Genomic DNA, 16,378 nt, shown 5'->3' with positions numbered 1-16,378 from the left:
TGCCCCTACAATCCCTGCCTACCGTTGTCCGTACAGTCCCTGCTGAATACTGTCCGTACAGACTCTGCTGACCATTGTCCATACAGACCCTGCTGAATACTGTCCGTACAGACTCCGCTGACCACTGTCCATACAGTCCCTGCTGACCACTGTCCATACAGTCCCTGCTGAATACTGTCCATACAGTCCCTGCTGACCACTGTCCATACAGTCCCTGCTGAATACTGTCCGTACAGACTCTGCTGACCACTGTCTGTACAGTCCCTGCTGACCACTTTTTTTAGTGTCCCTGCTGACCACTGTCCATACAGACCCTGCTGATCACTGTCCGTACAGTCCCTGCTGAATACTGTCCGTACAGACTCTGCTGACCACTTTTTTTAGTGTCCCTGCTGACCACTGTCCATACAGACCCTGCTGAATACTGTCCGTACAGACTCTGCTGACCACTGTCCATACAGACCCTGCTGACCGCTGTCCGTACAGTCCCTGCTGAATACTGTCCGTACAGACTCTGCTGACCACTGTCTGTACAGTCCCTGCTGACCACTTTTTTTAGTGTCCCTGCTGACCACTGTCCATACAGACCCTGCTGACCACTGTCCGTACAGACTCCGCTGACCACTGTCCATACAGTCCCTGCTGACCACTGTCCATACAGTCCCTGCTGAATACTGTCTGTACAGTCCCTGCTGACCACTTTTTTTAGTGTCCCTGCTGACCACTGTCCATACAGACCCTGCTGAATACTGTCCGTACAGACTCCGCTGACCACTGTCCATACAGTCCCTGCTGACCACTGTCCATACAGTCCCTGCTGAATACTGTCTGTACAGTCCCTGCTGACCACTTTTTTTAGTGTCCCTGCTGACCACTGTCCATACAGACCCTGCTGAATACTGTCCGTACAGACTCCGCTGACCACTGTCCATACAGTCCCTGCTGACCACTGTCCATACAGTCCCTGCTGAATACTGTCCATACAGACCCTGCTGACCACTGTCTGTACAGGCCTTACTGATAACTGTCCCTACAGTCCCTGCTGACCACTGTCCATACAGTCCCTTCTGACCACTGACTTTAGTGTCCCTGCTGATCACTGTCCGTACAGTCCCTACACACCACAGTCCTTTGATCAGTCCCTGCTGACCACTGTCAATACAGTCCCTGCTGACCACTGTTTTTAGTGTCCCTGCTGACCACTGTCCATACAGACCCTGCTGACCACTGTCTGTACAGGCCTTACTGATAACTGTCCCTACAGTCTCTGCTGACCACTGTCCATACAGTCCCTTCTGACCACTGACTTTAGTGTCCCTGCTGATCACTGTCTGTACAGTTCCTGCTGACCACTGTCCGTACAGTCCCTACACACCACAGTCCTTTGATCAGTCCCTGCTGACCACTGTCCATAAAGTCCCTGCTGACCACTGTCAATACAATCCCTGCTGACCACTGTTTTTAGTGTCCCTGCTGACCACTGTCCATACAGACCCTACACACCACAGTCCTTTGATCACCAGCTGACCACTGTTTTTGTTGTCCCTGTTGACCACTGGCCGTAGCATCCCAGCTGACCACTCTCTGTACAGTCCCTGCTGACTACTACCTGTACAGTCCCTGCCAACCACTGTCCGTAGAGTCCCTGCTGACCACTGTTCTTACCATCTCTGCTGACCACTGTCTTCAGTGTCACTGCTGACCATTGCCTGTAAAGTCTCTGCTGACCACTGTCCATACAGTCCCCGCTGACCACTGTCTGTATAGTGCCAGCCAACCACTGTCTGTACAGTCCCTGCTGACCACTGTCCGTAGAGTCCCTACTGACCACTGTTCTTACAATCTCTGCTGACCACTGTCCGTGCATCCCTACTGACCACTGTCCATACTGTCCCTGCTGACCACTGTCCGTAGAGCATCTGCTGACCACTGTCTTTAGTGTCCATGCTGACCACTGTCCGTACAATCCCTAATGACCACTACAGTCTGTCCATAGAGTTGCTGTTTGCATTTGGATATGCTGTGAGAAAAGTAATTTTGTTGCGATGCCCCTCACAGTCAAATAGCCTCCTGCCTTGTCTCATACAGATGGTTATTTGAGTGGGTTCTCAGGGGTCAGTCGAAATCAGAGGAACCCGTGACCATGTGTGTCAACAGCTATAGTAAGTGTGGGGGGAGAGCGTTGTTGCTTCTTATTGTCCAGCCACTGACCGCTCTCTCACTATTTGTTTCAGTGGCCGGAATCCCGCCTGAGAAACTGGTGGAAGCTCACGGAACATTCGCCACAGCGACATGCACTGTCTGCCTGGAGACCTTCTCCTGGGAACAGCTGCGGGTAAGAGAGAGGCAGCTAGACAATACTGAGCCGACCACCGACCCCCAGACACTGAGCCCAATCCCCGAGCCGACCCCAACCCCCGACCCCCAGACATTGAGCCGGACCCCCGGACATTGAGCCCGACCCCCAGACACTGAGCCTGACCCCCAGACGCTGAGCCCAATCCTCGGGCCGACTCCAACCCCCGACCCCCGGACACTGAGCCTGACCCCCGACCCCCAGACTCTGAGCCGACTCCTGACCCCCAGACACTCAGCCTGACCCCCGACCCCCTGACTCTGAGCCGACTCCTGACCCCCAGACACTGTCCCCGAACTGCAAGCCTACCCCAACACCCGACCCGCGGACATTGAACCCAACCCCCGATCCCTTGACACTGAGCCCGACCCCTGACCCTCAGACACTGAGCCCGAACCCCAACCCCCAGACACTGTGATCGACTCCCAACCCCCGGACACTGAGCCCGAACCCCAACTCCCAGACACTGAGCTCGACTCCCAACCCCCGGACACTGAGCCCAACCCCCGACCCAGGACGCTGATCCCGACCACCGACCCCGGATGCTGAGCCCGACCACTGGACACTGAGACTGACCCTTGACCCCCGATCTTGACATTGAAGCTGACCCTGAACCCTCGGACACTGACCCGCGACCCCCGACCCCAGACACTGAACCTAATCCCCGACACCCAACCCTTGGAAACTGAGCCCAACCCCTGACCCTCAGGCACTGAGCCCAACCCCTGACCTTCGGGCACTGAGCCTGGCCCCAGACACTGAGACTGACCCTCGACCCCCAACCACCAAACATTCAACCCAATTCCCGACCCCAGACACTGAAACTGACCCTCAACCCTGATCCCCAGAACCTTAACCCGATCCTAGAACTCCGATTACTGACCCTGGACCCCAGAGAAGCTTATTTCATAAATCAGTGTCTGATTCTCAGTCCCAGGCCAGTGTCTCAAGCAGTGCGAGGCTCAGCTACCCTCTGATTACTCCGATAAACTCCCTGAACACACTCCGCATTGACCTTTGCCAGTTGTGAAAAGGCTGCGTCATTTGTTTCTCCCCCAGGTTTCTCTCGTTCCTGGGATGTGGGCATCGCTGGCTAGGCCAGCATTTATTGCCCATCCCTAATTGCCCTTGAGAAGGTGGTGGTGAGCTGCCTTCTTGAACCACTGCAGTCCATGTGGGGTAGGTACACCCACAGTGCTGTTAGGAAGGGAGTTCCAGGATTTTGACCCAGTGACAGTGAAGGAATGGCAATATAGTTTCAAGTCAGGATGGTGTGTGGCTTGGAGGGGAACTTGCAGGTGGTGGTGTTCCCATATATTTGCTGCCCTTGTCCTTCTAGTTGGTAGAGGTCGTGGGTTTGGAAGGTGCTGTCTAAGGAGCCTTGGTGCGTTGCTGCAGTGCATCTTGTAGATAGTACACACTGCTGCCACTGTGCGTCGGTGGTGATGGGAGTGGATGTTGAAGGTAGTGGATCGGGTGCCAATCAAGCGGGCTGCTTTGTCCTGGATGGTGTCGAGCCTCTTGAGTGTTGTTGGAGCTGCACCCATCGAGGCAAGTTGAGAGTATTCCATCACACTCCTGACTTGTGCCTTGTAGATGGTGGACAGGCTTTGGGGAGTCAGGTGATGAGTTACTCACCACAGGATTCCAAACCTCTGACCTGCTGTTGTAGCCACGGTATTTATATGGTTGATCCAGTTCAGTTTCTGGTCAGTGGTAACCCCCAGTGGGGGATTCAGCGATGGTAATGCCATTGAATGTCAAGGGGAGATGGTTAGATTCTCTCTTGTTGGAGATGGTCATTGCCTGGCATTTGTGTGGCACGATTGTTACTTGCCACTTATCAGCCCAAGCCTGAATGTTGTCCAGGTCTTGCTGCATATGGACACGGGCTGCTTCAGTATCTGAGGAGTCGCGAATGGTGCTGAACATTGTACAATCATCAGTTAACATCCCCACTTCTGATCTTATGTTGGACGGAAGGTCATTGATGAAGCAGCTGAAGATGGTTGGGCCTAGGACACACTACCCTGGGGAACTCCTGCAGTGATGTCCTGGGGTTGAGATGATTGACCACAACCATCTTCCTTTGTGCTCGGTATGACTGCAACCAGCGGAGAGTTGTCCGCCCCAATTCCCATTGAATCCAATTTTTCGGAAGATATGGAATTAATTAATATAAATCTGGAATAGAAAACTCAGTTTCATGGCATCATTACTATCATCAATTGTTGTAAAAACCCATCTGGTTCACTAATATCCTTTAGGGAAGGAAATCTGCTGTCCTTACCTGGTCTGGCCTACATGTGACCTATAGCAATGTGGTTGACTCTTAACTGCCGTGTGGAATGGCCTTGCAAGACACTCAGTTCAAGGGCAATTATGGATGGGCAACAAATGCTGGCTTTGCCAGCAACGCTCACATCCCATGAAAGAATAAAAAAAAATCTCCCAGGGTCCAGGGACTGGGGAAAAGGGAGCTCAGCATCGGACGGAGGAAAGTGAGGGCGGAGAAGAGGAGAGAATGAGGGGAGGGAGAGGAAGAATGAGCGAGGAGAGAGGGGAGGATGTTAGCGGGGATGGGGCAATTTGAGTGAGGGGAGAAGGTGAGGGAGGGAGGGAATATAGGGAAGGGGAGAGGGTTAGCAGGTGGGAGGTGAGGGGCGATGGGGCAAGGGCAAAATGAGGAGGAGGTGGATGGGGTGGGGGTAGGACAGTGAGAATGAGGGGAGGGAAGGTAATGGGTGAGAATGACGGGTGAAGAGGGTTATCGGTGAGGGGCAATGGGGTACGGGGGAGTGGGGAGGGGGATGAGAGGTGATGGGGTAAGGGGATGAAGGAGGAGAGGGTGAGGGATAAGGGCTATGAGAAGGAGGGGTTGATGAGGTAAGAGGGATGATGGGGTGAGGGGTGATGAGGCGAGCGAGGAAGGGGTGAGGAGTGTTGGGGCAAGGGAGTGAATGATGGGGTCATGGGGCGAGGGAGTGAATGATGGGGTGATGGGACAAGGGAGTGAATGATGGGGTGATGGGGCAAGGGAGTGAATGATGGGGTGAGGGGTGATGGGGCGAGGGGGTGTGGATTGATGGGGCGAGGGGGTGAATCATGATGTGAGGGGATGAAGAGGGAGTGATGGGGAAGGGGTGAGGTTGGAGGGGGAGTAAGGTGAGTTTGACCTAATTGATGAAGGTTCTGTGCTGCGTGATGTGCTGTTGACCCTCTGTTGACCCTCCTGGCTTTGATTGCAGGAAGATGTCATGCAGAAGAAGGTGCCTCGCTGCCCTTCCTGCTCCGGGGTAATCAAACCCGACATCGTCTTTTTCGGGGAACAACTGCCAGCAAAGTTCCACCTGTACCTCATCGACCTCCCTTCCGCAGACCTGCTTATCATCCTGGGAACATCACTCGAGGTGAGGCCCCACAACACTGACCAGACACTGAGCCGAAACTGACCACTGACCAGACAGGGACCAGACACAGACTGGACATGGAGCAAACGCTGTCTGGACACGGACCAGACACGGACCAGACACTGACTGGACACTGACCAGATACAGACCCAAAACTGATCGGACACTGAGCCGAAACTGACCACTGACCAGACAGGGACCAGACACAGACTGGACATGGAGCAAACGCTGTCTGGACACGGACCAGACACTGACTGGACACTGACCAGATACAGACCCAAAACTGATCGGACACTGAGCCGAAACTGACCACTGACCAGACAGGGACCAGACACAGACTGGACATGGAGCAAACGCTGTCTGGACACGGACCAGACACTGACTGGACACTGACCAGATACAGACCCAAAACTGATCGGACACTGAGCTGAAACTGAGCACTGACCAGACATGGAGCAGACACTGAGCGGATAGGGACCGGAAACTGACCGAACACTGACCAGAAACTGAGCCGAAACTGACCGCTGACCAGACAGGGACTGGACACCAATCCTAAACTGACCGGACACTGAGCCGAAACTGACCACTGACTGGACACGAAGCAGATGCTGATCGAACATGGACCAGACACCAACCTGAAACTGACTGACACTGAGCAGAAACTGACCAGACACTGACCTGATACGGACATGGACACTGACCTGAAACTGACCACTGACCGGACACAGACCAGACATTGACTGGACATGGAGCAAACACTGACCCAAAACTGACCGGATATGGAGCGGACACTGACCGGATATGGACTGGTCACTGACCTGAAACTGACCGGACACTGAGCTGAGACTGACCACTGACTAGACACGGACAGGTGTCTATGGAGCAGACACTGACCGGACATGGACCAGGCACTGCCCCAATACTGACCCGAAACTTTTTTTATTCGTTCTTGGGATGTGGGCATCGCTGGCAATGCCAGCATTTGTTGCCCATCCCTAATTGCCCATGACATCTGAGTGGCTACTAGGCCATTTCAGAGGGCAGTTAAGAGTCAACCACATTGCTGTGGGTCTGGAGTCACATGTAGGCCAGACCAGGTAAGGACAGCAGATTTCCTTCCTTAGTGAACCACATGGGTTTTTATGACAATCGATAATAGTTTCATGGCACCATTACTGAGACTAGCTTTCCATCCCAGATTTTAATTAACTGTATTTAAATTCCAGCAGCTGCCATGGTGGGATTTGAACCTGTGTCCCCAGGGCATTAGCCAAGGCATCTAGATTACTAGCCCAGTGACATTACCACTACACCACCATCTCCCCCAGGGAGCAGACAGTGATCGGACACTGACTGGATACTGACCGGACAGTGACCTGACACTTAAGGACACGGACCAGACATGGACTGGACACCGACCCGAAACTGACCGTACACTGAGCCAAAACTGACCACTGACCAAACACAGACCAGACATGGAGCAGACACTGACCAGACAGGGAGCAGAGTCTGAACGGACACACACCAGACACTGACTGGACATGGACCAGACACTGACTGGACATGGACCAGACACTGAACTGACAGGGATTGGACACTGACCCTAAACTGACCAGACACAGAGCCAAAACTGACCACTGACTGGACATGGAGCAGACACTGACCAGACAGGGAGCAGAGTCTGACCGGACACACACCAGACACTCACTGGACAGGGACCACACACTGACCAGATACGGATTTGGACACTGACCCGAAATTGACCACTGTTCGGACACGGATCGGACATGGAGCAGACGCTGAACAAACATGGACCAGACACTGACCCAAAACTGGCCAGACAGTAACTGGACATGGACCAGGCACTGATGGGACACGGACCAGACATGGACTGGACACTGACCCGAAACTGACCAGACACTGACCGGACATGGATCAGACACTGTGCGGACATTGACCAGACACTGACCAGATACGGACATGGACACTGACCACTGACCGGATGCAGACCGGTCATGGAGCAGGCGTTGACTGGACATGGACCAGACATTGATCCAAAATTGATCAGCCACTGACTGGACATGGACCAGATACTGACCAGACACTGATCCGAAACTGACCAAACACTGAGCCGAGACCGACCACTGACCAGACACAGACTGGACATGGAGCAGACACTGACCGGACATGGACCAGACACGAACCGGACACTGGCCTGAAATTGACTGGACACTGGCTGAAACTGACTGAACACTGGCCCGAAACTGACCAGACACTGACATGACACTGACCTGATCCTGACCCGATACAGACCAGACACTGACCTGAAACTGACCAGACACTGACCAGGCATGGGCCAGAAACTGACCCACAACTGACCAGACACGGACCTGATACTGACCAGACACTGACCCAATACTGACCAGACACTGACCCTAAACTTTGAAGGGTCACTGACCTGAAACGTTAACTCTGCTTCTCTATCCACAGATGCTGCCAGACCTGCTGAGTATTTCCAGCGTTTCTTGTTTTTATTTTAATAATTGAAGCAGGTTGCATTTCCTGATCACTTAAACTGATGAGAATCTTTCAGGTGGAGCCATTTGCAAGTTTATCGGAGATGGTGAGGAAATCCGTGCCCCGAGTCCTCATCAACCAGGATCTGGTGGGATCAGTCACTCGGAATCCGCTGAGGGTCAATGATGTTGTGGAACTGGGGGACATTGTTGGGGGAGTGAAGAGGTTTTCCGAGATGTTGGGATGGAACGAGGAAATTAACAACCTGCTCACTAGGGAGCATGAGAAGGTACAGATCCATGGTCCAATCATAAACATTGCTACAGACACATTGTCCGATCACAGACATTGGTACAGACCCATTGTCCAATCATACACAGCAGTAAAGATACATTGTCCAATCATAATCAGTGGCACAGACCCATTGGTCAATCACAGACAGTGGTACAGACCCATTGTCCAATCATAAACAGTGGCACAGACCCAGTTCTGATGAAGGGTCACTGACATGAAACATTAAATCTGCTTCTCTCTCCACAGATGCTGCCAGACCTGCTGAGTATTTCCAGCATTTCTTGTTTTATTTTATATTAGTACAGACACATTGTCCAATCATGAACAGCAGTACAGACCCATTATCCAATCACAGACAGTACTAGGGTAAGAGGAGCAGGAGGCTCGGCAGGGGTGACAGAGAAAGGTGTCTGACCCCCCACCCGTCCTCCCCCCAACCACTGCACACTCACTCAGGTAGACACGGGGCGCAGACTGACACAGGGCGCAGATAGACACGGCACAGACAGACACGGGGCACAGACCGTCACTGGATGCAGACTCGGGCTGCAGACAGACAGACCTGGGGCGCAGATGAACAGACATGGGTTGCAGACAGACACAGGGTGTTGACAGACATGGGGTGCAGGCACTGATTGTCTTTAAAGTCTTTCCTTTCTCTCCACAGTTGAATCGGGAAAATACCGAGCGTTCGAAGTCTCATTGACATCATGTTTGAAACAAAATATTCCTGGAATTTTGAAACTTTTATTTTGAGTGAGTAATCATACTTTGGAAAAACAAGACATTTTTAAATTCCGTACCACTTTTCAGAAAACATCTGCAATTTGGGTTTTGTTGATATTGGGTTTCCCTCACTGGGGTAAGGGGCCATGGACCCTGTCGCTGATGCCCCTCTCCCACTGGGTAAAGGGATATTGAGGTAAGACAGTGGTTGGGGGGGAGTTGTGGTACAGATTAACTGTGATCTGATTGAATGTTGCAGCAGACCAAGCGAGTGGATGGCCTCCTGTTCCTATGTCAGGAGCACTTGGGCTTCAGTAGACTTTCTACTGAATTATTGGCTGAGGGCAACAGCTAATGGGGTAAATACTGATACTGGGGCAAGTTCAGATACTGTTACCTAGGATTACATAGGAAAAACAGTGAAACAGGCCATTCAGCCCAATCAATCCATGCTGGTGTTTATGCTCCACTCGAGCCTCCTTCCATCTTCCCTCATCTAAATCTATCATCGTAACCCTCTGTTCCCTTCTCCCTCATGTGCCTGTCTAGCTTCCCCTTAAATGTATTGATACTATTCACCTCAACCACTCCCTGTGGTAGCGAGTTCCGCATTCTCACCACTCTCTAGGTAGTTTCTTCTGAATTCCCTATTGGAATTATTGGTGACTCTTATAGTGATGGTCTCTAGTTTTGCTCTTCCCCACAAGTGGAAACATTCTCTCTCTATCCACTCGATCAAAACCTTCCATAATTTTAAAGACTTCTATTTATTTTATTTATTTAGAGATACAGCACTGAAACAGGCCCTTCGGCCCACTGAGTCTGTGCTGACCATCAACCACCCATTTATACTAATCCTATACTAATTCCATATTCCTACCACATCCCCATCTGTCCCTATATTTCCCTACCACCTACCTATACTAGGGGCAATATATAATGGCCAATTTACCTATCAACCTGCAAGTCTTTGGCATGTGGGAGGAAACCGGAGCACCCGGAGGAAACCCACGCAGACACAGGGAGAACTTGCAAACTCCACACAGGCAGTACCCAGAATTGAACCCGGATCCCTGGAGCTGTGAGGCTGCGGTGCTAACCACTGTGCCACTGTGCTGCCCTTGGTCACCATTCAGCTTCTCCTTTCTCAAGAGAAAAGAGACCCAGCCTGTCAGTCCTTTCCTGATATGTATACCCACACATTTCTGGTATTATCCTTGTAAATCTTCTCTGCACCCTCTCCAGTGCCTCTCTGTCTTTTTAAATAATGTGACAAGAACTGGGCACAGTCTCTAGGTTTGGTCTAAACAAGGTTCGATATAGGTTTAGTATAACTTCCCTACTTTTCAATTCTACCCCTTTAGAAATAAACCCTAGTGCTTGCTCTGCCTTTTTATGGCCTTGCTAACCTGTGGCAAAACTATTAGTGATTGGTGTATTTGTACTCTGAGATGCCTTTACTCCGCTACCCTACCTAGACTCACACCTTCCAAATAATGAGTGGCCTCCCTATTCTTTCTACCAAAATGTACTACCTCACATTTCTCTGTGTTGAACTTCATTTGCCAATTATCTACCCATTCTGTTTATTAATGTCCTCCTGTAATTTGTTGCAGTCCTCCTCAATATTGACTATCTCTCCCCGCCCTCCCAATTTGGTGCAATCCACAAATTTAGAAATTGTGTTTTTGATTTCCCGATGTAAATTGTGAACAGCAGTGGACCCAGCACTGATCCTTGTGGAACCAGTTCCCAACTTCTGCCACTCTGAATAACTACCCTTTACTCCCACTCTCTGCTTTCTGTCTTGAAGCCAGCTAGCAATCCATTCTGGCACTTGTCCCCTGACTCTGCATTCTCGGACCTTATTCATTAGTCTATTTTGGGGCATCTTATCGTAGGCCTTTTGAAAATCCAGAGAAATTTCATCTGCTGCATTACCATTGTCCACAGTCTCTGTTACCTCCTCAAAAAATTCAATAAGCTTGGTCAAATAAGATTTTCCCTTTTGAAATTCATGCTGACTATTCATTATTATATTTTTGTTTTGCAGATGTTCTTCTATTCTCTCCTTTAGCTGGGATTCCGTTGTTTTCCTACCACCAATGTTAAGCTAACTGTTCTGTAATTTCCTGGTAATGTCCTGTCACCCTTCTTAAACATCCCGGAAATAGTACTGAAGACCTGAGCTCCAGAACTTGCTGTGCCCCTAGCCAAGCTCTTCCAGTACAGTTACAACACTGGCATCTGCCCAGCAATGTAGAAAATTGCCCAAGCATGTCCTGTCCACAAAAAGCAGGACAAGTCCAATCCGGCCAATTACTGCCTCATCAGTCTCCTCCCAATCATCAGCAAAGTAATGGAAAGGGTCATCGACAGTGCTATCACACGACACTTGCTCAGCAACAACCTGCTCAGTGCCGCTCAGTTTGGGTTCCGCCAGGGCCATTCAGCTCCTGACCTCATTACAGCCTTGGTGCAAACATGGACAAAAGGGCTGAACTCCAGAGGTGAGGTGAGAGTGACTGCCCTTGACATCAAGGCAACATTTGATGAGTATGGCATCAAGGAGCCCTGGAAAAACGGGAGTCAATGGGAATCAGGGGGAAAACCCTCCGCTGGCTGGAGTCATACCTAGCGCAAAGGAAGATGGCTGTGATTGTTGGAGCTCCAGGACATCACTGCAGGAGTTCCTCAGGGTAGTGCCCTAGGCCCAACTATCTTCAGCTGCTTGATCAATGACCTTCCCTCCAACATAAGGTCAGAAGTGGGGATGTTCGCTGATGATTGCACATTGTTCAGTTCCATTCACGACTCCTCAGATACTGAAGCTGTCTGTGTAGAAATGCAGCAAGACCTGGACAATATCCGGGCTTGGGCTGATAAATGGATAGTAACATTCGCACCACACAAGTGCCAGGCAATGACCATCTCCAACAAGAGAGAATCTAACCATCTTCCCTTGAAATTCAATGGCATTACAATTGCTGAATCCCCCACTATCAACATTCTGGGGGTAACCAATGACCAGAAACTGAACTGGAGTTCTTTCTTTTGGGCCTCCTTATCTCGAGAGACAATGGTTACGCGCCTGGAGGTGGTCAGTGGTTTGTGAAGCAGCGCCTGGAGTGGCTATAAAGGCCAATTCTGGAGTGACAGGCTCTTCCACAGGTGCTGCAGAGAAATTTGTTTGTTGGGGCTGTTGCACAGTTGGCTCTCCCCTTGCGCCTCTGTCTTTTTTCCTGCCAACTACTAAGTCTCTTCGACTCGCTCTCTTCGACTGAACTGGAGTAGCCACATAAATACCGTGGCTATAAGAGCAGGTCAGAGGCTAGGAATCCTGTGGCGAGTAACTCACCTCCTAACTCCCCAAAGCCTATCCACCATCTACAAGGCACAAGTCAGGAGTGTGATAGAATACTCTCCACTTGCCTGGATGGGTGTAACTCCAACAAAACTTAAAACCCTCGACACCATCCAGGACAAAGCAGTCCGCGTGATTGGCACCCCATCCATCAACTTAAACATTCTTCCCTTCACCACTGACGCACAGTGGCAGCAGTATGTAACATCTAGAAGATGCACTGCAGCAACTCACCAAGGCTTTTTCAACAGCAGCTTCTAAATCACAGAATCGTTACAGCACAGAAGGAGGCCATCCGGCCCATTGTGTCTGCACTGGCTCTCTGAAAGAGCAATTCCCTCAGTTCCATTCCACTGCCTTCTCCCCATAACCCAGCACATTCTTCCTTTTCATATAACTGTCTAATTCCCTTTTGAATGCTTCAGTTGAACCTGCCTCCACCACGTTCTCAGGCAGCGAATTCCAGACCTTAACCACTCACTGTGTGAAAAAGATTTCCTCTGCCAGCTAGAAAGACAAGGGCAGCAAATACATGGGAACACCACCACCTGCAAGTTCCCCTCCAAGCCACACACCATCCTGACTTGGAACTATATCGCCGTTCCTTCACTGTCGCTGGGTCAAAATCCTGGAACTCCCTTCCTAACAGCACTGTGGGTGTACCTACCCCACATGGACTGCAGCGGTTCAAGAAGGCAGCTCACCACCACCTTCTCATGGGTAATTAAGGATGGGCAATAAATGCTGGCTTTGCCAGCGATGCCCACTTTACATGAAAGAATGGAATAAAATTACATTAGCTATCTGCCAGTCTTCTGGCACTACATTGTATTCTGCTGAATTATTAAATATGTCTAGTAATGCCTCTGCTATCTGTTCCCGAGATTCTTTTAAAATGAGTGGATGCAATCCATCCAGACCATGGGCTTTATCCTCTTTGAGCTTGTTTTCTTGAGTTTATTCAATACATCCCCTTTATTTTAAATGGACTTATCTCATTGCTTATCTCATCATTCAATGTCATTATTTAATATTTCTGCTATCTCTCTATCATTACCTGTGATATTATTCTGTCTATCCCTTAATGGTCCTATTCCCATCACAGACTTCCTTTTTTATTGATGTGCCTGTGAAATATTTTACTATTTTGTTTTATGTTCTTTGATAATATAATGTCATAGTTCCTCTTTTCTCTCCTAATTTCTTCATATTCTCTCTTAACCTGCACTCCTCTGCTGTCTGTGTACTTAATATAAGCCTTTTTCCTAACCCTCTGTTGTTCCCTTATGTCGTTATTCATCCATGGAGTGTTTAGTTTGTTCTTTCCCTTTAGTGGAAAATATTTTTCCTACACTCAATTAAACATCGTTTTAAAAGTTTCCCATTATTTTTTGACATCATTGTTTGCTAATATTGTTGCCCATTTTATTTTCTCAAGTTCTATTCTAAGGCCCTCAATCAGTTTTTCTCCAATCTATTAACTTGGTTTTCGTCATATTTATGTCCTTCTCTATTATCATCTTAGAGCATATTACATTATGGTCACTTTTACCTAGATGTCCCCTACTTTTACTTCTTTTATCTGCTCTGGTTCATTCTGGGGCAAGTACTGATAATGGGGCAAGTATTGATCATGGGGCAATGCTTTGTAAAACTTATCACAGTTTTGTGCAGAGGAGCCCTGCCATGGACTCCTGTACACCTTCCTTTTCAAACAGTTTATTCATTCATTCTCGGGATGTTGGTGTTGCTGGCAAGGCCAGTATTTATTATTCATCCCTAGCTGAGAAATGCTGGGCTCCTGCTCAGTGTGTGTGTGTGTGTCTGTCTGTGTGTCTTTGTCTCTGTGTTTGTGTGTATGTATGTATGCCTCCTCCTGAAGTCCCCAGCATCACAGATGCCAGACTTCAGCCAATTCGATTCACTCCGCGTGATATCAACAAACGACTGAAGGCACTGGATACTGCTAAGGCTATGGGTTCTGACAATATTCCGGCAATAGTACTGAAGACCTGTGTTCCAGAACTTGCCGCACCCCTAGCCAAGCTGTTCCAGTACAGCTACAACACTGGCATCTACCCGGCAATGTGGAAAATTGCCCAGGTATGTCCTGTACACAAAAAGCTGGACAAGTCAACCCGGCCAATTACCGCCCCATCAGCTTACTCTCAATCGTCAGTAAAGTGATGGAAGGTGTCATCAACAGTGCCATCAAGTGGCACTTGCTCAGCAATAACCTGCTCAGTGCCGCTCAGCACCTGACCTCTTTACAGCCTTGGTTCAAACATGGACAAAAGAACTGAACTCCAGAGGTGAGGTGAGAGTGACTGCCCTTGACATCAAGGCAGCATTTGACTGAGTATGGCATCAAGAAGGCTGAGCAAAACTAAGGTCAATGGGAATCGGGGGGAAACCCTCAGCTGGCTGGAGTCATACCTAGCGCAAAGGAAGATGGTAGTGGTTGTTGGAGGTCAATCATCTCAGCTCCAGGACATCACTGCAGGAGTTCCTCAGGGTAGTGTCTTAGGCCCAACCATCTTCAGCTGCTTCATCAATGACCTTCCTTCAATCATAAGGTCAGAAGTGGGGATGTTCGCTGTTGATTGCACAATGTTCAGCACCATTTGTGACTCCTCAGATACTGAAGCAGTCCGTGTAGAAATGCAGCAAGACTGGGACAATATCCAGGCTTGGTCTGATAAGTGGCAAGTAACATTTGTGCCACACAAGTGTCAGGCAAAGACCATCTCCAACAAGACAGCATCTAAACATCTCCCCTTGAAATTCAATGGCATTACCATCGCTGAATCCCCCACTGTCAACATCCTAGAGTCTACCATTGACCAGAAACTGAACTGGAGTAGCCATATAAATACCATGGCTACAAGACCAGGTCAGAGGCTAGGAATCCTGTGGTGAGTAACTCACCTCCTGACTCCCAAAGCTTGTCCAACATCGACAAGGCACAAGTCAGGAGTGTGATGGAATACTCTCCACTTGCCTGGATGGGTGCAGCTCCAACAACACTCAAGAAGCTCGACATCATCCAGGACAAAGCAGCCCACTTGATTGGCACCCCATCTACAAACAATCACTCCCTCCATCACCGACGCACAGTGGCAGCAGTGTGTACCATCTACAAGATGCACTGCAGCAAAGCACCGAGGCTCCTTAGACAGCACCTTCCAAACCCGCAACCTCTACCAACTAGAAGGACAAGGGCAGCAAATGCCTGGGAACACCACCACCTGCAAGTTCCCCTCCAAGCCACACACCATCCTGACTTGGAACTATATCGCCGTTCCTTCACTGTCGCTGGGTCATAATCCTGGAACTCCCTTCCTAACAACACTGTGGGTGTACCTACCCCACATGGACTGCAGCGGTTTTAGAAGACAACTCACCAACACCTTTTCAAGGGCAATTAGGGATGGGCAATAAATGCTGGCCTGGCCAGTGATGCCCACATCCCCTGAATGAATTAAAAAAAATGTTTTCGCCCCATACCCTTTGATCCCTTTCGCCTCAAGAGCTATATCTAACTCCTTCTTGAAAACATACAATGTTTTGGCCTCAACTGCTTTCTGTGGTAGCGAACTCCACAGGTTCACCACTCTCTGGGTCAAGAAATTTCTCCTCATCTCAGTCCTGAAAGGTTTACCCTGTATCCTTAGACTATGACCCCTGGTTCTGGACTCCCCCACCATCGGG

At 49.8% G+C, this 16,378-nt stretch overlaps 1 protein-coding gene across 7 annotated transcripts in view; it reads left to right on the top strand.

Annotated features, from left to right (window-relative positions):
- The window catches only part of sirt3 (sirtuin 3), a 72,930-nt gene extending 60,450 nt beyond the window's left edge, over positions 1–12,480 (top strand). For all 7 annotated transcript variants that reach the window (XM_068046765.1, XM_068046764.1, XM_068046763.1 and 4 more), the window contains 5 exons: positions 2,235–2,335; positions 5,605–5,766; positions 8,360–8,572; positions 9,245–9,333; positions 11,357–12,480. In XM_068046765.1, the coding sequence (XP_067902866.1) occupies positions 2,235–2,335; positions 5,605–5,766; positions 8,360–8,572; positions 9,245–9,283 (515 nt within the window). In that variant the 3' untranslated portion in view covers positions 9,284–9,333; positions 11,357–12,480. The remainder of the gene's footprint in view (positions 1–2,234; positions 2,336–5,604; positions 5,767–8,359; positions 8,573–9,244; positions 9,334–11,356) is intronic.
- Positions 12,481–16,378: the final 3,898 nt, after the last annotated feature.

This window comes from Heterodontus francisci, chromosome 14 (assembly GCF_036365525.1).
Source record: "Heterodontus francisci isolate sHetFra1 chromosome 14, sHetFra1.hap1, whole genome shotgun sequence".
NCBI lineage: Eukaryota > Metazoa > Chordata > Chondrichthyes > Heterodontiformes > Heterodontidae > Heterodontus > Heterodontus francisci.
This window is presented reverse-complemented; position numbering and strand designations above follow the sequence as displayed.